The 18877-nt window shown below is 44.6% G+C and overlaps 1 protein-coding gene across 1 annotated transcript; it reads left to right on the plus strand.

Moving 5' to 3' along the window:
* The first annotated feature begins 132 nt into the window (after positions 1-132).
* On the plus strand, positions 133-18242 carry LOC110537107 (recoverin-like). Its single transcript, XM_021622887.3, has 4 exons — positions 133-186; positions 351-889; positions 16165-16276; positions 17356-18242. The coding sequence occupies exons 2-4, from the start codon at positions 509-511 to the stop codon at positions 17442-17444; spliced, it is 582 nt and encodes a 193-aa protein (XP_021478562.1). The 5' UTR covers positions 133-186; positions 351-508; the 3' UTR covers positions 17445-18242.
* Positions 18243-18877: the final 635 nt, after the last annotated feature.

Consider the following 18877-nt stretch of genomic DNA (forward strand, 5'->3'; position numbering starts at 1 on the left):
GTTAATTTGAGTGAAAGCTCAGACACCTTAAATCCTGAATTAACTGAATTAACCCAGTCGCCAAAGGTAGCAGTCTAATTCCACCCCCCTCCTTCCCTACTCCATCTATCTATCTACGTCACCCATCAGAATGACAACAGTCCATCCCTAACACATCACTTCATACTCTCTCTACTGCTGACACAGGTAAGTCATGTCTCTGCTCTGCCTCCCTCTCTGTTCTTTCTCCCTGGTAGTGAAGGCTTTTGTTAATGAATGGTTCCTAGTGGTACACTGGGTAACACTTCAGTCATTGTAGAGATCTGATTGTGCTGTGCTTGTTGGACAATATCTATTTGTAACTATTTCAGGAATCTTTTGAACGGGACAGCTGAGTCAACGTAAGGAAAGGAAGATCCACAGTAACAGAGGATTTTACCCAAAATAAAAGACAGATCGGTGACTCAAAAAGGCACTACTTCAGAGAGCCTTCGCCCATAACTCAGAGATCCCAGTACAGGCTAATACGATGGGGAACGCCAAGAGCAGTGCTATTTCCAAGGAGATCCTGGAGGACCTGAAGCTCAACACCAAGTTCACGGAGAACGAGTTGTGCCAGTGGTACGAGAACTTCCAGAAGCAGTGTCCCACCGGACGCATCTCGCCAGAGGAGTTCGAGACGATCTACGCGCGCTTCTTCCCCGATAGCGAAGCCAAGACCTACGCTCAGCATGTGTTCCGTTCATTCGACACCAACGAGGACGGCACTCTGGACTTCAAGGAATACATCATTGCACTGCACATGACCTCCAGTGGGAAGACGACGAGGAAGCTGGAGTGGGCCTTCTCACTGTTCGACGTGGACAAGAACGGATACATCACCAAGACAGAAGTGGAAGTCATCTGCCAGGTGAGAGATCAAGGACGGATTCTAACCTTGAACCACTGGGTAGGAGAACCTTCTTACAACAACAATCAATGATGGTGATGGTCATTTTGAAGATGGGACAAGGGGAAATTTGTGGACATAGGCATACAAAGGAGCAGATGTTTCTACCATTTATATGCGGCATGGGAAAAGTGGGTCACCTCCAAATTAACAAAAAAATAAATAATAGCCATAACATTTTTTTAGGCTTTTTTAGGAGAACAAATTATGGAGTTCTGGGAATATGTCTTTTCTTAAATGTATGTCCTGTCTATATATTGTATATCATCAGAAGTCAGTCAATGGTCAAAAGTGACCTTCTTTTCCTCGGCTGTAGGTCCCATTGGAGGCTGCTGAGGGGAGGACGGCTCATAATAATCAAATCAAACTTTAATTGTCACATGCACCCAAATACAACTTACCGTGAAATGCTTACTTACAAGCCCTTAACCAACAATGCAGTTCAAGAAAGAGTTAAGACAATTTTTACCAAATAAACTAAAGTAAAAAATAATAAAAAGTAGCACAATAAAATAACAATAACGAGGCTATATACAGGGGGTACCGGTACCGAGTCAATGTGCCGGGGTACAGGTTAGATTAGGTAATTTGTACATGTAGATAGGAGTGGCTGGAAAGGAGTTAATGGAATGGCATCAAACACATGGAAACCATGTGTTTGATGTATTTGATACCATTCCACCTAGTCCGCTCCAGCCATTACAACGAGCCCGTCCTCCCCAATTAAGGTGCAACCAACCTCCAGTCCTAATCATCAATTAGCTAATGTGGAGCTCTTGCCCATTTTCAGCCACCCAATCCTTCCTGATAATCCACAAGATTAATGATTTAGCATCCAGAAAATGTAGGCTACTGTACTTACTGTGGTCCCCATGCTTCTGTGCTTATTCGGGGCCTAAAGTATGTAGTCTGTAGATAATCAACTAACAAAGTAACACACATAACCAATTATGGCTGCGTTTAGATAAGCAGTCCATTTCGGATATTTTTTCCACTAATTGGTATTTTGACCAATCAGATCAGCTCTGAAAAAGAGCCGATGTGAAAATATCTGATGTGATTGGTCAAAAGACCAATTGGTGTAAAAAAGGTTATAATTGGGCTGCCTTTGTGAACACAGCCCATGTTGTATAGAACAGGGTTTCTCAATTTTTTTGTTTACCAATTACTCCCATTAACAAAGCTTAGTTGAACTGGCAGACCACCATTTGTCTTAATACAGTAGTTCTAAAATAGTTTACTCTCAACGTCATTTATCTCATTGGTTCTAAGGGGATACATTAATTAGCATCTTAGGCAGCGTTTACACAGACAGCCCAATTCTGATCTTTTTCACACTAGTTTGTATTTTGATCAAACGCGTCAGATCTTTTCACAGAAGATCTTTTTCAGAGCTGATACTGACAAAAAGATCCGAATTGGGTTGCCTGTGTAAACGCAGCCTAAGTGATGCCGAGCTGGAGTGAAATCCAGCATACCTAGTGGGTGTCCTGGCCCAGGATCAATGTTGAGTATTTGATACCATTCCACCTAGTCCGCTCCAGCCATTACAACGAGCCCGTCCTCCCCAATTAAGGTGCAACCAACCTCCAGTCCTAATCATCAATTAGCTAATGTGGAGCTCTTGCCCATTTTCAGCCACCCAATCCTTCCTGATAATCCACAAGATTAATGATTTAGCATCCAGAAAATGTAGGCTACTGTACTTACTGTGGTCCCCATGCTTCTGTGCTTATTCGGGGCCTAAAGTATGTAGTCTGTAGATAATCAACTAACAAAGTAACACACATAACCAATTATGGCTGCGTTTAGATAAGCAGTCCATTTCGGATATTTTTTCCACTAATTGGTATTTTGACCAATCAGATCAGCTCTGAAAAAGAGCCGATGTGAAAATATCTGATGTGATTGGTCAAAAGACCAATTGGTGTAAAAAAGGTTATAATTGGGCTGCCTTTGTGAACACAGCCCATGTTGTATAGAACAGGGTTTCTCAATTTTTTTGTTTACCAATTACTCCCATTAACAAAGCTTAGTTGAACTGGCAGACCACCATTTGTCTTAATACAGTAGTTCTAAAATAGTTTACTCTCAACGTCATTTATCTCATTGGTTCTAAGGGGATACATTAATTAGCATCTTAGGCAGCGTTTACACAGACAGCCCAATTCTGATCTTTTTCACACTAGTTTGTATTTTGATCAAACGCGTCAGATCTTTTCACAGAAGATCTTTTTCAGAGCTGATACTGACAAAAAGATCCGAATTGGGTTGCCTGTGTAAACGCAGCCTAAGTGATGCCGAGCTGGAGTGAAATCCAGCATACCTAGTGGGTGTCCTGGCCCAGGATCAATGTTGAGCAACACTGGCCAAGACCAAGTGTAATTTCTATCAGCCTTTTTCTATCCCAGCTGCAACCTTTAGGGCAGAGTCAACCAACGTAACACATGGATGCTATTGTTTTTAGAGGTGTCTGGTTGAGGTTGATATTGTGATGGCATCTCTTTCGGTGTTGATACACATATTAGCTCAGAAATGTGAACATGGGTGTTGTGGGGGAAAATAGGTGGTTAAATAGCCGGTCGCTGTGAAAAAGTAACACCTCTAAACTTTCAATGCATTTTTCCCCAAACGGTGGACAAACTGTCATGCAAAAAAACGTATTTACTTGCGTTTACATCCCACTACACTACTGTAGATAGATAAGTAGACGTGTAGGAGTGGCTGTGAGAACTGTGCAGGAAGTTTCTTAGTTAACAATCATCTTAATCATCAAATCTGTCCAGGCTGTGGGTTTAGTCTGAGAGACAGGGACCGGGCAGGCCAGGCTCATGGGCAAATTGGGAGGGATGGGGAGGTAAATAGTGTCCAGTACCTTTGCCCTGAGATGAGCCTGTCAATTTCAATTCAATTCAAGGGGCTTTATTGCCATGGGAAACATGTGTTAACATTGCCAAAGCAAGTGAGGTAGATAATATACAAAATAAACAATAAAAATCAACAGTAAACATTACACATACATTACACATACAGCCTGTCTCTGTCTGTCTTTCTTTCTGTCCCTGGCAGATTGCCAGTGGGCATGTATAGCACCACCTCTCCCCAGTGCTACTGTACCGTACTGGCACCAAAATGTGTTTATTCTCCGTCAAGATTATAGTTGTCAGGGCAATGGGGAACTGGCTGTACTATGTAGGTTGTACTGAATAGCCTGCCAAGCCAACCCCCCTATGGTAAAAGTTGGCTTTAGGCACAGATCTAGGATCATTTCACCCAATCCCAATCTAGGATTAGCCTAGGGGGTAAAACACTAAATTAACCTTAGGAAATACTCAGCCTAAACCAAACAGGGAGGGAGGGGGGAGGGAGGGAGGGGGGAAAAGGAGGAGGACATCTTGGTGTTTGGCCTGTGGCCTGGGTCTTGGCGATAATCCACGTTAATCTGGATGTTTTAAGTGTGAGAGATGAGTGGTTCCTGTCTCTATGTGGGTCACAGCTTTAAGGCCTGACTCTAAAGTTACACTCAGATGGCCCCTGATTGACTATTGACTTTAATGTGGATCATTTACATCATAGGTCTAGAATCTGTTATTACAGTGGATTTATTAGATTTTGATTATCATTGCATAATCACCTAATTTTGAAATAGCACTTGATTGGCCAAATAGCCCATGATATGTGTGTAATACATACTGCAGGTCATTCCTTTATGCAGGTGTCATCACCTGCCCTACAAACCAAAAGAGCAGTAACTGCATGCTTTGTCACCTGGACAAATATCCTGCCTCCACTGTGTTGTGTTTTGGAGAAAATGGGGGGTTCATATTTGCAGTAATTGGAAAACGTTAATGTGAATCCAAGGACAGAAAGCAGTAACAACAATCACTCAAGTCTGCTTTTTACCTTGGCTTCACTGAGCTTTGGGCTGTGGTTACTACTACAGTATATGACACATACAAATACACTACATAGCCAAAAGTATGTGGACACGTGCTCATCGAACATCTCATTCCAAGATCATGGAGTTGGACCCCTCTTTGCTGCTATACCAGCCTCCACTCTTCTGGGAAGGCTTTCAACGAGATGTTGGAACATTGCTGCTGGGACTTGCTTTCATTCAGCCACAATAGTATTTGTGAGGTCGGGCACTGATGTTGGTGTTTCACCGATCTTGACATTTCTGGATGGACCTCGCTTTGTGCATGGGGGCATTGTTGTGCTGAAACAGGAAAAGGCCTTCCCCAAACTGTTGCCACAAAGTTGGAAGCACAGAATCATATAGAATGTCATTGTATGCTGTAGAATTAAGATAGAATTAAGATTTCCCTTCACTGGAACTAAGGGGCCTAGCCCAAACTATGAAACAGCCCCAGACCATTAGTTCTCATCCACCAAACTTTACAGTTAGCACTATGCATTCGAGCAGGTAGTGTTCTCCTAGCATCCACTAAACCCAGATTCTTCCATCAGACTGCCAGATGGTGAAGCGTGGTTCATCACTCCAGAGAACGCATTTCCACCTCTCCAGAGTCCAATGGCGGCGAGCTTTACACCACTCCAGCTGATGCTTGGCATTGCGCATGGTGATCTTAGGCTTGTGTGCGGCTCCACGACCATGGAAACCCATTTCATGAAGCTTCCGACAAACGTTGATTCCAGATGCAGTTTTGAACTCGGTCAGTGAGTGTTGCAACTGAGGGCAGACCATCTTTACGCCCTATGTGCTTCAGCACTAGCCGGTCCCGTTCTGTGAGCTTGTGTGGCCTACCACTTTGTGGCTGAACCCTTGTTGCTCCTAGACGTTTCCACCTCACAATAACACCACTTACAGTTGACCGGGGCAGCTCTATAGGCTAGAAATTTGATGAACTGACTTGTTGGAAAGGTGGCATCCTATGACGGTGCCACGGTGAAAGTTATTGAGCTCTTCAGTTGGGCCATTCTACTGCCAATGTTTGTATATAGAGATTGCATGGCTCTGTCGTGTAGTGTAGTGTAAATCTATGAACACAAGTTTGTGTAAAAAAATCAGTTGTCAGAGGTCAGGGTCAATATACTTAAAAAATAAGCTCACAGTAAGACAACACATAACCAAAACTCCAATTATCTGCCTACAATTCACTTGGCTGGACAATATTTAAAACTTTGAAGTGATTTTTCTCAGTTTCACTCTATAAGCAGTTACTGCTCTTGTGCTTGGTAGGGCAGAACACATATCTGACTCAGGGAGCTGAAATGATGTGTCCCAGGAAATTTTCTAAACAGCCATTCAATTAACGTAGGTCAAATCTTTAAATAATGTGGCCAATTGATGTAGTTCCAAAGGTAATGTAAGTGAAAGTGAATATTAGAAAAGACAAGACAAGCTAACGGGTAAACAATGACACACAGGAGTGTTGAAATGGGTTCCTCTAGTGGTCGGATGGGTTACTCTAGTGGTCAGATGGGTTCCTCTAGTGGTCAAATGGGTTCCTCTAGTAGTCAAATGGGTTCTTCTAGTGGTCAAATAGGTTCCTCTAGTGGTCAAATGGGTTCCTCTAGTGGTCAAATGGGTTCCTCTAGTGGTTGAATGGGTTCCTCTAGTAGTCAAATGGGTTCCTCTAGTGGTCAGATGGGTTCCTCTAGTGGTCAAATGGGTTCCTCTAGTAGTCAAATGGGTTCCTCTAGTGGTCAAGTGGGTTCCTCTAGTGGTCAAGTGGGTTCCTCTAGTGGTCAAATGGGTTCCTCTAGTGGTTGAATGGGTTCCTCTAGTGGTCAGATGGGTTCCTCTAGTGGTCAGATGGGTTCCTCTAGTGGTCAGATGGGTTCCTCTAGTGGTCAAATGGGTTCCTCTAGTGGTCAGATGGGTTCCTCTAGTGGTTGAATGGGTTCCTCTAGTGGTCAGATGGGTTCCTCTAGTGGTCGAATGGGTTCCTCTAGTGGTCGGATGGGTTCCTCTAGTGGTCAAATGTGTTACTCTAGTGGTCCAATGGGTTCCTCTAGTGGTCAGATGGGTTACTCTAGTGGTCAGATGGGTTCCTCTAGTGGTCAGATGGGTTTCTCTAGTGGTCAGATGGGTTCCTCTAGTGGTCAGATGGGTTCCTCTAGTGGTCCAATGGGTTCCTCTAGTGGTCAAATGGGTTCCTCTAGTGGTCAGATGGGTTCCTCTAGTAGTCAAATGGGTTCCTCTAGTGGTCAGATGGGTTCCTCTAGTAGTCAAATGGCTTCCTCTAGTGGTCAGATGGGTTCCTCTAGTGGTCAAATGGGTTCCTCTAGTGGTCAGATGGGTTCCTCTAGTGGTCAGATGGGTTCCTCTAGTGGTCAAATGGGTTCCTCTAGTGGTCAGATGGGTTCCTCTAGTGGTCAGATGGGTTTCTCTAGTGGTCAGATGGGTTCCTCTAGTGGTCAGATGGGTTCCTCTAGTGGTCCAATGGGTTCCTCTAGTGGTCAAATGGGTTCCTCTAGTGGTCAGATGGGTTCCTCTAGTAGTCAAATGGGTTCCTCTAGTGGTCAGATGGGTTCCTCTAGTAGTCAAATGGCTTCCTCTAGTGGTCAGATGGGTTCCTCTAGTGGTCAAATGGGTTCCTCTAGTGGTCAGATGGGTTCCTCTAGTGGTCAGATGGGTTCCTCTAGTGGTCAAATGGGTTCCTCTAGTGGTCAGATGGGTTCCTCTAGTGGTCAGATGGGTTTCTCTAGTGGTCAGATGGGTTCCTCTAGTGGTCAGATGGGTTCCTCTAGTGGTCGAATGGGTTCCTCTAGTGGTCAGATGGGTTCCTCTAGTGGTCAGATGGGTTCCTCTAGTAGTCAAATGGGTTCCTCTAGTGGTCAGATGGGTTCCTCTAGTAGTCAAATGGGTTCCTCTAGTGGTCAGATGGGTTCCTCTAGTAGTCAAATGGGTTCCTCTAGTGGTCAGATGGGTTCCTCTGGTGGTCAGATGGGTTCCTCTAGTAGTCAAATGGGTTCCTCTAGTGGTCAGATGGGTTCCTCTAGTAGTCAAATGGGTTCCTCTAGTGGTCAGATGGGTTCCTCTAGTGGTCAAATGGGTTCCTCTAGTGGTCAGATGGGTTCCTCTAGTGGTCAGATGGGTTCCTCTAGTGGTCAAATGGGTTCCTCTAGTGGTCAAATGGGTTCCTCTAGTGGTCAGATGGGTTCCTCTAGTGGTCAGATGGGTTCCTCTGGTGGTCAGATGGGTTCCTCTAGTAGTCAAATGGGTTCCTCTAGTGGTCAGATGGGTTCCTCTAGTGGTCGGATGGGTTCCTCTAGTGGTCAAATGTGTTACTCTAGTGGTCCAATGGGTTCCTCTAGTGGTCAGATGGGTTACTCTAGTGGTCAGATGGGTTCCTCTAGTGGTCAGATGGGTTTCTCTAGTGGTCAGATGGGTTCCTCTAGTGGTCAGATGGGTTCCTCTAGTAGTCAAATGGGTTCCTCTAGTGGTCAGATGGGTTCCTCTAGTAGTCAAATGGGTTCCTCTAGTGGTCCAATGGGTTCCTCTAGTGGTCAGATGGGTTCCTCTAGTGGTCAGATGGGTTCCTCTAGTAGTCAAATGGGTTCCTCTAGTGGTCAGATGGGTTCCTCTAGTAGTCAAATGGGTTCCTCTAGTGGTCAGATGGGTTCCTCTAGTAGTCAAATGGGTTCCTCTAGTGGTCAGATGGGTTCCTCTGGTGGTCAGATGGGTTCCTCTAGTAGTCAAATGGGTTCCTCTAGTGGTCAGATGGGTTCCTCTAGTAGTCAAATGGCTTCCTCTAGTGGTCAGATGGGTTCCTCTAGTGGTCAAATGGGTTCCTCTAGTGGTCAGATGGGTTCCTCTAGTGGTCAGATGGGTTCCTCTAGTGGTCAAATGGGTTCCTCTAGTGGTCAGATGGGTTACTCTAGTGGTCAGATGGGTTCCTCTAGTGGTCAGATGGGTTTCTCTAGTGGTCAGATGGGTTCCTCTAATGGTCAGATGGGTTCCTCTAGTGGTCAGATGGGTTCCTCTAGTGGTCAAATGGGTTCCTCTAGTGGTCAGATGGGTTACTCTAGTGGTCAGATGGGTTCCTCTAGTGGTCAGATGGGTTTCTCTAGTGGTCAGATGGGTTCCTCTAATGGTCAGATGGGTTCCTCTAGTGGTCCAATGGGTTCCTCTAGTGGTCAGATGGGTTCCTCTAGTGGTCAGATGGGTTCCTCTAGTAGTCAAATGGGTTCCTCTAGTGGTCAGATGGGTTCCTCTAGTAGTCAAATGGGTTCCTCTAGTGGTCAGATGGGTTCCTCTAGTAGTCAAATGGGTTCTTCTAGTGGTCAAATGGGTTCCTCTAGTGGTCAAATGGGTTCCTCTAGTGGTCAAATGGGTTCCTCTAGTGGTCAAATGGGTTCCTCTAGTGGTTGAATGGGTTCCTCTAGTAGTCAAATGGGTTCCTCTAGTGGTCAGATGGGTTCCTCTAGTGGTCAAATGGGTTCCTCTAGTAGTCAAATGGGTTCCTCTAGTGGTCAAATGGGTTCCTCTAGTGGTCAAGTGGGTTCCTCTAGTGGTCAAATGGGTTCCTCTAGTGGTTGAATGGGTTCCTCTAGTGGTCAGATGGGTTCCTCTAGTGGTCAGATGGGTTCCTCTAGTGGTCAGATGGGTTCCTCTAGTGGTCAAATGGGTTCCTCTAGTGGTCAGATGGGTTCCTCTAGTGGTTGAATGGGTTCCTCTAGTGGTCGAATGGGTTCCTCTAGTGGTCAGATGGGTTCCTCTAGTGGTCAGATGGGTTCCTCTAGTGGTCGAATGGGTTCCTCTAGTGGTCGGATGGGTTCCTCTAGTGGTCAAATGTGTTACTCTAGTGGTCCAATGGGTTCCTCTAGTGGTCAGATGGGTTACTCTAGTGGTCAGATGGGTTCCTCTAGTGGTCAGATGGGTTTCTCTAGTGGTCAGATGGGTTCCTCTAGTGGTCAGATGGGTTCCTCTAGTGGTCCAATGGGTTCCTCTAGTGGTCAGATGGGTTCCTCTAGTGGTCAGATGGGTTCCTCTAGTAGTCAAATGGGTTCCTCTAGTGGTCAGATGGGTTCCTCTAGTAGTCAAATGGGTTCCTCTAGTGGTCAGATGGGTTCCTCTAGTAGTCAAATGGGTTCCTCTAGTGGTCAGATGGGTTCCTCTGGTGGTCAGATGGGTTCCTCTAGTAGTCAAATGGGTTCCTCTAGTGGTCAGATGGGTTCCTCTAGTAGTCAAATGGCTTCCTCTAGTGGTCAGATGGGTTCCTCTAGTGGTCAAATGGGTTCCTCTAGTGGTTAGATGGGTTCCTCTAGTGGTCAGATGGGTTCCTCTAGTGGTCAAATGGGTTCCTCTAGTGGTCAGATGGGTTACTCTAGTGGTCAGATGGGTTCCTCTAGTGGTCAGATGGGTTTCTCTAGTGGTCAGATGGGTTCCTCTAGTGGTCAGATGGGTTCCTCTAGTGGTCCAATGGGTTCCTCTAGTGGTCAAATGGGTTCCTCTAGTGGTCAGATGGGTTCCTCTAGTAGTCAAATGGGTTCCTCTAGTGGTCAGATGGGTTCCTCTAGTAGTCAAATGGGTTCCTCTAGTGGTCAGATGGGTTCCTCTAGTAGTCAAATGGGTTCCTCTAGTGGTCAGATGGGTTCCTCTGGTGGTCAGATGGGTTCCTCTAGTAGTCAAATGGGTTCCTCTAGTGGTCAGATGGGTTCCTCTAGTAGTCAAATGGGTTCCTCTAGTGGTCAGATGGGTTCCTCTAGTGGTCAAATGGGTTCCTCTTGTGGTCAGATGGGTTCCTCTAGTGGTCAGATGGGTTCCTCTAGTGGTCAAATGGGTTCCTCTAGTGGTCAAATGGGTTCCTCTAGTGGTCAGATGGGTTCCTCTAGTGGTCAGATGGGTTCCTCTGGTGGTCAGATGGGTTCCTCTAGTAGTCAAATGGGTTCCTCTAGTGGTCAGATGGGTTCCTCTAGTGGTCGGATGGTTCCTCTAGTGATCAAATGTGTTACTCTAGTGGTCCAATGGGTTCCTCTAGTGGTCAGATGGGTTACTCTAGTGGTCAGATGGGTTCCTCTAGTGGTCAGATGGGTTTCTCTAGTGGTCAGATGGGTTCCTCTAGTGGTCAGATGGGTTCCTCTAGTAGTCAAATGGGTTCCTCTAGTGGTCAGATGGGTTCCTCTAGTAGTCAAATGGGTTCCTCTAGTGGTCCAATGGGTTCCTCTAGTGGTCAGATGGGTTCCTCTAGTGGTCAGATGGGTTCCTCTAGTAGTCAAATGGGTTCCTCTAGTGGTCAGATGGGTTCCTCTAGTAGTCAAATGGGTTCCTCTAGTGGTCAGATGGGTTCCTCTAGTAGTCAAAGGGGTTCCTCTAGTGGTCAGATGGGTTCCTCTGGTGGTCAGATGGGTTCCTCTAGTAGTCAAATGGGTTCCTCTAGTGGTCAGATGGGTTCCTCTAGTAGTCAAATGGCTTCCTCTAGTGGTCAGATGGGTTCCTCTAGTGGTCAAATGGCTTCCTCTAGTGGTCAGATGGGTTCCTCTAGTGGTCAGATGGGTTCCTCTAGTGGTCAAATGGGTTCCTCTAGTGGTCAGATGGGTTACTCTAGTGGTCAGATGGGTTCCTCTAGTGGTCAGATGGGTTTCTCTAGTGGTCAGATGGGTTCCTCTAGTGGTCAGATGGGTTCCTCTAGTGGTCCAATGGGTTCCTCTAGTGGTCAGATGGGTTCCTCTAGTGGTCAGATGGGTTCCTCTAGTAGTCAAATGGGTTCCTCTAGTGGTCAGATGGGTTCCTCTAGTAGTCAAATGGCTTCCTCTAGTTGTCAGATGGGTTCCTCTAGTGGTCAGATGGGTTACTCTAGTGGTCAGATGGGTTACTCTAGTGGTCAGATGGGTTACTCTAGTGGTCAGATGGGTTACTCTAGTGGTCAGATGGGTTACTCTAGTGGTCAGATGGGTTCCTCTAGTGGTCAGATGGGTTCCTCTAGTGGTCAAATGGGTTCCTCTAGTGGTCAAATGGGTTCCTCTAGTGGTCAAATGGGTTCCTCTAGTGGTCAGATGGGTTCCTCTAGTGGTCAAATGGGTTCCTCTAGTGGTCAAATGGGTTCCTCTAGTGGTCAGATGGGTTCCTCTAGTGGTCAGATGGGTTCCTCTAGTGGTCAAATGGGTTCCTCTAGTGGTCAAATGCGTTCCTCTAGTGGTCAAATGGGTTCCTCTAGTGGTCAAATGGGTTCCTCTAGTGGTCAGATGGGTTCCTCTAGTAGTCAAATGGGTTCCTCTAGTGGTCAGATGGGTTTCTCTAGTGGTCAAATGTGTTCCTCTAGTGGTCAGATGGGTTCCTCTAGTGGTCAGATGGGTTACTCTAGTGGTCAGATGGGTTCCTCTAGTGGTCAGATGGGTTTCTCTAGTGGTCAGATGGGTACCTCTAGTGGTCAGATGGGTTCCTCTAGTAGTCAAATGGGTTCCTCTAGTGGTCAGATGGGTTCCTCTAGTAGTCAAATGGGTTCCTCTAGTGGTCAAATGGGTTCCTCTAGTGGTCAGATGGGTTCCTCTAGTGGTCAGATGGGTTCCTCTAGTAGTCAAATGGGTTCCTCTAGTGGTCAGATGGGTTCCTCTAGTAGTCAAATGGGTTCCTCTAGTGGTCAGATGGGTTCCTCTAGTAGTCAAATGGGTTCCTCTAGTGGTCAGATGGGTTCCTCTAGTGGTCAAATGGGTTCCTCTAGTGGTCAGATGGGTTCCTCTAGTGGTCAGATGGGTTCCTCTAGTGGTCAAATGGGTTCCTCTAGTGGTCAGATGGGTTACTCTAGTGGTCAGATGGGTTCCTCTAGTGGTCAGATGGGTTTCTCTAGTGGTCAGATGGGTTCCTCTAGTGGTCAGATGGGTTCCTCTAGTGCTCCAATGGGTTCCTCTAGTGGTCAGATGGGTTCCTCTAGTGGTCAGATGGGTTCCTCTAGTGGTCAGATGGGTTCCTCTAGTGGTCAGATGGGTTTCTCTAGTGGTCAGATGGGTTCCTCTTGTGGTCAGATGGGTTCCTCTAGTGCTCCAATGGGTTCCTCTAGTGGTCAGATGGGTTCCTCTAGTGGTCAGATGGGTTCCTCTAGTAGTCAAATGGGTTCCTCTAGTGCTCCAATGGGTTCCTCTAGTGGTCAGATGGGTTCCTCTAGTGGTCAGATGGGTTCCTCTAGTAGTCAAATGGGTTCCTCTAGTGGTCAGATGGGTTCCTCTGGTGGTCAGATGGGTTCCTCTAGTAGTCAAATGGGTTCCTCTAGTGGTCAGATGGGTTCCTCTAGTAGTCAAATGGGTTCCTCTAGTGGTCAGATGGGTTCCTCTAGTGGTCAAATGGGTTCCTCTAGTGGTCAGATGGGTTCCTCTAGTGGTCAGATGGGTTCCTCTAGTGGTCAAATGGGTTCCTCTAGTGGTCAAATGGGTTCCTCTAGTGGTCAGATGGGTTCCTCTAGTGGTCAGATGGGTTCCTCTAGTGGTCGAATGGGTTCCTCTAGTGGTCAAATGGGTCCTCTAGTTGTCAGATGGGTTCCTCTAGTGGTCAGATGGGTTACTCTAGTGGTCAGATGGGTTACTCTAGTGGTCAGATGGGTTACTCTAGTGGTCAGATGGGTTACTCTAGTGGTCAGATGGGTTACTCTAGTGGTCAGATGGGTTACTCTAGTGGTCAGATGGGTTCCTCTAGTGGTCAGATGGGTTCCTCTAGTGGTCAAATGGGTTCCTCTAGTAGTCAAATGGCTTCCTCTAGTGGTCAGATGGGTTCCTCTAGTGGTCAAATGGGTTCCTCTAGTGGTCAGATGGGTTCCTCTAGTGGTCAAATGGGTTCCTCTAGTGGTCAAATGGGTTCCTCTAGTGGTCAGATGGGTTCCTCTAGTGGTCAGATGGGTTCCTCTAGTGGTCAAATGGGTTCCTCTAGTGGTCAAATGGGTTCCTCTAGTGGTCAGATGGGTTCCTCTAGTGGTCAAATGGGTTCCTCTAGTGGTCAAATGGGTTCCTCTAATGGTCAAATTGGTTCCCTTCAGACGAGCTGTAAAAAACATGTATTGGGCATTGCAAGGCACCGACCAATGTTGGCACACAGACCCATGTTAAGGCTATGATGAGAGGCTGCAGGCAACAACTAAATGATACTGTAACTACATGTAAACGGTTGCCAGCAGATCATATGTAATATACAGTATTCTGAACTTGTAGATACAGTACCAGTCAAAAGTTGGGACACATATGCCAAGAGTGTGCAAAGCTGTCTCAAGGCGAAGGGTGGATACTTTGAAGAATCTAAAATATAAAATATACAGTGCCTTGCGAAAGTATTCGGCCCCCTTGAACTTTGCGACCTTTTGCCACATTTCAGGCTTCAAACATAAAGATATAAAACTGTATTTTTTTGTGAAGAATCAACAACAAGTGGGACACAATCATGAAGTGGAACGACATTTATTGGATATTTCAAACTTTTTTAACAAATCAAAAACTGAAAAATTGGGCGTGCAAAATTATTCAGCCCCCTTAAGTTAATACTTTGTAGCGCCACCCTTTGCTGCGATTACAGCTGTAAGTCGCTTGGGGTATGTCTCTATCAGTTTTCAGCCCCTTTACTTTCAGTGCAGCAAACTCTCTCCAGAAGTTCAGTGAGGATCTCTGAATGATCCAATGTTGACCTAAATGACTAATGAGGATAAATACAATCCACCTGTGTGTAATCAAGTCTCCGTATAAATGCACCTGCACTGTGATAGTCTCAGAGGTCCGGTAAAAGTGCAGAGAGCATCATAAAGAACAAGGAACACACCAGGCAGGTCCGAGATATTGTTGTGAAGAAGTTTAAAGCCGGATTTGGATACAAAAAGATTTCCCAAGCTTTAAACATCCCAAGGAGCACTGTGCAAGCGATAATATTGAAATGGAAGGAGTATCAGACCACTGCAAATCTACCAAGACCTGGCCGTCCCTCTAAACTTTCAGCTCATACAAGGAGAAGACTGATCAGAGATGCAGCCAAGAGGCCCATGATCACTCTGGATGAACTGCAGAGATCTACAGCTGAGGTGGGAGACTCTGTCCATAGGACAACAATCAGTCGTATATTGCACAAATCTGGCCTTTATGGAAGAGTGGCAAGAAGAAAGCCATTTCTTAAAGATATCCATAAAAAGTGTTGTTTAAAATTTGCCACAAGCCACCTGGGAGACACACCAAACATGTGGAAGAAGGTGCTCTGGTCAGATGAAACCAAAATTGAACTTTTGGTAACAATGCAAAACGTTATGTTTGGCGTAAAAGCAACACAGCTGAACACACCATCCCCACTGTCAAACATGGTGGTGGCAGCATCATGGTTTGGGCCTGCTTTTCTTCAGCAGGGGCAGGGAAGATGGTTAAAATTGATGGGAAGATGGATGGAGCCAAATACAGGACCATTCTTGAAGAAAACCTGATGGAGTCTGCAAAAGACCTGAGACTGGGACGGAGATTTGTCTTCCAACAAGACAATGATCCAAAACATAAAGCAAAATCTACAATGGAATGGTTCAAAAATAAACATATCCAGGTGTTAGAATGGCCAAGTCAAAGTCCAGACCTGAATCCAATCGAGAATCTGTGGAAAGAACTGAAAACTGCTGTTCACAAATGCTCTCCATCCAACCTCACTGAGCTCGAGCTGTTTTGCAAGGAGGAATGGCAAAAAAATTCAGTCTCTCGATGTGCAAAACTGATAGAGACATACCCCAAGTGACTTACAGCTGTAATCGCAGCAAAAGGTGGCGCTACAAAGTATTAACTTAAGGGGGCTGAATAATTTTGCACGCCCAATTTTTCAGTTTTTGATTTGTTAAAAAAGTTTGAAATTTCCAATAAATGTCGTTCCACTTCATGATTGTGTCCCACTTGTTGTTGATTCTTCACAAAAAAATACAGTTTCATATCTTTATTTTTGAAGCCTGAAATGTGGCAAAAGGTCGCAAAGTTCAAGGGGGCCAAATACTTTCGCAAGGCACTGTATCTCAATTTGTTTAATAAACACTTTTTTGATTACTACATAATTCCGTATGTGTTATTTCATAGTTTTTATGTCTTCACTATTATTCTACAATGTAGAAAAATAAAGAAAAACCCTGGAATGAGCAGATGTGTCCAAACATTTGATTAGTACTGTATATATATCATGTAAAATAAGTCTATGCAATCTTACTTGATCTGTTCCCCCACCACCTCTCTCTCTCTCTCTCTCTCTCAACCCCTACCACCCCTTTCTTCTCTCTCTCTCCCCCTACCCCCTATTTCCTCTCTCACTCTCACTCACTCACTCACTCACTCACTCTCAGGCCATCTTTAAGCTAATCCCCAAGGAAGATCTGCCCAAGTTACCGGCCGACGAGAATACACCAGAGAAGAGAGCCAACAAACTGTGGGGATACTTTGAGAAACCAGACAACGGTAAGAGACAAACACACAGACATGCACACCCAAACACATTCACGCACAAACACACGCACAAACGCACGCACAAACACATACACACACAGTAGGTTGTTGTGACTTGCGTTGTTGTGGTAATGAGAGGAAAGGTTTTATGTCATTATGTTCTTTGCTCAGCAGCTGTAGGACGTCCGTCCAGCTTACATAGATTACATGGTTCATCATGTGATTTCTTACAGGAGAGTTGCCCTTTAGTTTAAGGGTATGCACACACAGCAGCCACCTGGGGATTCACTCCCTACCAAAACATGGCTTTTTCCACAGAACATTTTTCATCTCATTGAAGCAAATGCAAAGACATACAGATGTACTGTTGAAGAACTACTGACAGATGGTATATACAGTACACATACAGTATGTACTGTTGAAGAACTACTGACAGATGGTTTATATAGTACACATACAGTATGTACTGTTGAAGAACTACTGACAGATGGTATATATAGTACACATACAGTACAGTACACATACAGTATGTACTGTTGAAGAACTACTGACAGATGGTATATATAGTACACATACAGTACAGTACACATACAGTATGTACTGTTGAAGAACTACTGACAGATGGTATATACAGTACACATACAGTACAGTACACATACAGTATGTACTGTTGAAGAACTACTGACAGATGGTATATATAGTATACATACAGTATGTACTGTTGAAGAACTACTGACAGATGGTATATATAGTACACATACAGTATGTACTGTTGAAGAACTACTGACAGATGGTATATATAGTATACATACAGTATGTACTGTTGAAGAACTACTGACAGATGGTATATATAGTACACATACAGTACAGTACACATACAGTATGTACTGTTGAAGAACTACTGACAGATGGTATATACAGTACACATACAGTATGTACTGTTGAAGAACTACTGACAGATGGTATATGCAGTACACATACAGTATGTACTGTTGAAGAACTACTGACAGATGGTATATGCAGTACACATACAGTATGGAGTCAAACACTAATCATTTTACAATTTCTCTCTGTCGCTCTCTCTCTCTCAGACCGGTTGGCAGAGGGAGAGTTCATCAAGGGGGTGACGGAGAACGAAAACGCCATGCGTCTCATCCACTACGAACCCATCACTGACTAGTCATCCCTTCTTCTTCCCCTCTTTCTCCTTCACACACTATTTCTTCCTCTCCTCCTCTTTGTCATTGTATTCTAGTGTTCTGTCTTTCTCTTCTGTGTAAATACTCTTGTATGGTGGTGTCTTAATTGTCTTCACTGTACCTTCTAAGAAAGTAGGGGTTTATGTTGGTTAAAGTATAAAGTATGAGTATGTCAAAGTAAAAGTATGTTATTAAAGTATGTCTGTCTGTGCATGTATGCCTATTGGATTGAGGCTGTTTTATGAAGGTAGGTGTGATAAATATGAAGGTAGACGGCCACTATTGTAATTAGTGTTTGATGCAATATAAACACGACAGAAACATTGAGGCACAAGTATATTTATTTGTTTGTATATTGATACAACATCCCTGCTAAATGCTGTTTTCCTATCAGATTGAAGTTACAATAGCTTTTTGGTACTGTGAGATGATTGTGAAAAAGTAATGGTGGTCTAGTGTTTTGCAGTGTCCTGAATACTCATGGACTTGATCACTTGGTGACCATTGCTCAGTCTTTACATTTCATTATTTTAAGAAGCTCTAAATGGTGTTGCTGTAGAAGGAAATTTGAAGTGTGTAAATGTGATAAATGATAACAGTTCAGACACAGGTATTTGGGAAAAGAAAAGATTGAACATCTGTAGAATAACAAACCTTTTTCTCCATTAGGAATTTGCATGGTTGTGAGGGTGGGTTTTAGATTTTATCCTGCAATTAGCTTATTGTTTTAATCAAAGAGTTATACGCTGCAAATGGTGGATTAAACCTTTTCTCATAAATTCTGTGTATTGCAAATCATTTTGTGTGTGTGTGCATGTGTGTGTGTGTGTGTCCTTGATGTCCCACAAATTAGTCCGTGACCTAAAAATAGTCGGTTTTCAGTAAGAATAGTAAGGTTTCTATATGGTTCCTATTGTCCAAACAGTGACTTCATGTATTCAAATATGTGATTCACAAACAAAGGACAAGGGTCTTACGTTTTTGATCATATTTACAGATGGATTTTCTGACGACATGAAAATAAGTGTGTGTATTATAATGTATTATGCGTGCCTGTGCGTGCACAGTTGTGTCCATGTTCCTATATTTATTTCCAAGGCCGTTTCTTGTCCCCCACATCCTCCTCCCCCTCCCTCCTTACTCCTCCCTTCCCTCCTCACTCGTTCCCTCCTCTCTGTCCAACTCGGGATTACTGTCATAATCTGCTGTCCAACATCGGAAAGCAGAGAGCAGCAAATTCTCTGTAATCTTTCCGTCTCTATCTCTCGTTCCATCTCTCTCTTATTTGTCTCTGTCTAGCTGCAGGGAATTATTGTGATTGAATGTATGTTTGTTTATGTGTAACTCTGTGTTGTTGTTTGTGTCGCACTGCTTTGCTTTATCTTGGCCAGGTGGCAGTTGTAAATAAGAACTT

Source organism: Oncorhynchus mykiss, chromosome 2, assembly GCF_057628025.1.
Source record: "Oncorhynchus mykiss isolate SJ-2025 chromosome 2, ASM5762802v1, whole genome shotgun sequence".
In the NCBI taxonomy this organism is placed as follows: Eukaryota; Metazoa; Chordata; class Actinopteri; order Salmoniformes; family Salmonidae; genus Oncorhynchus; species Oncorhynchus mykiss.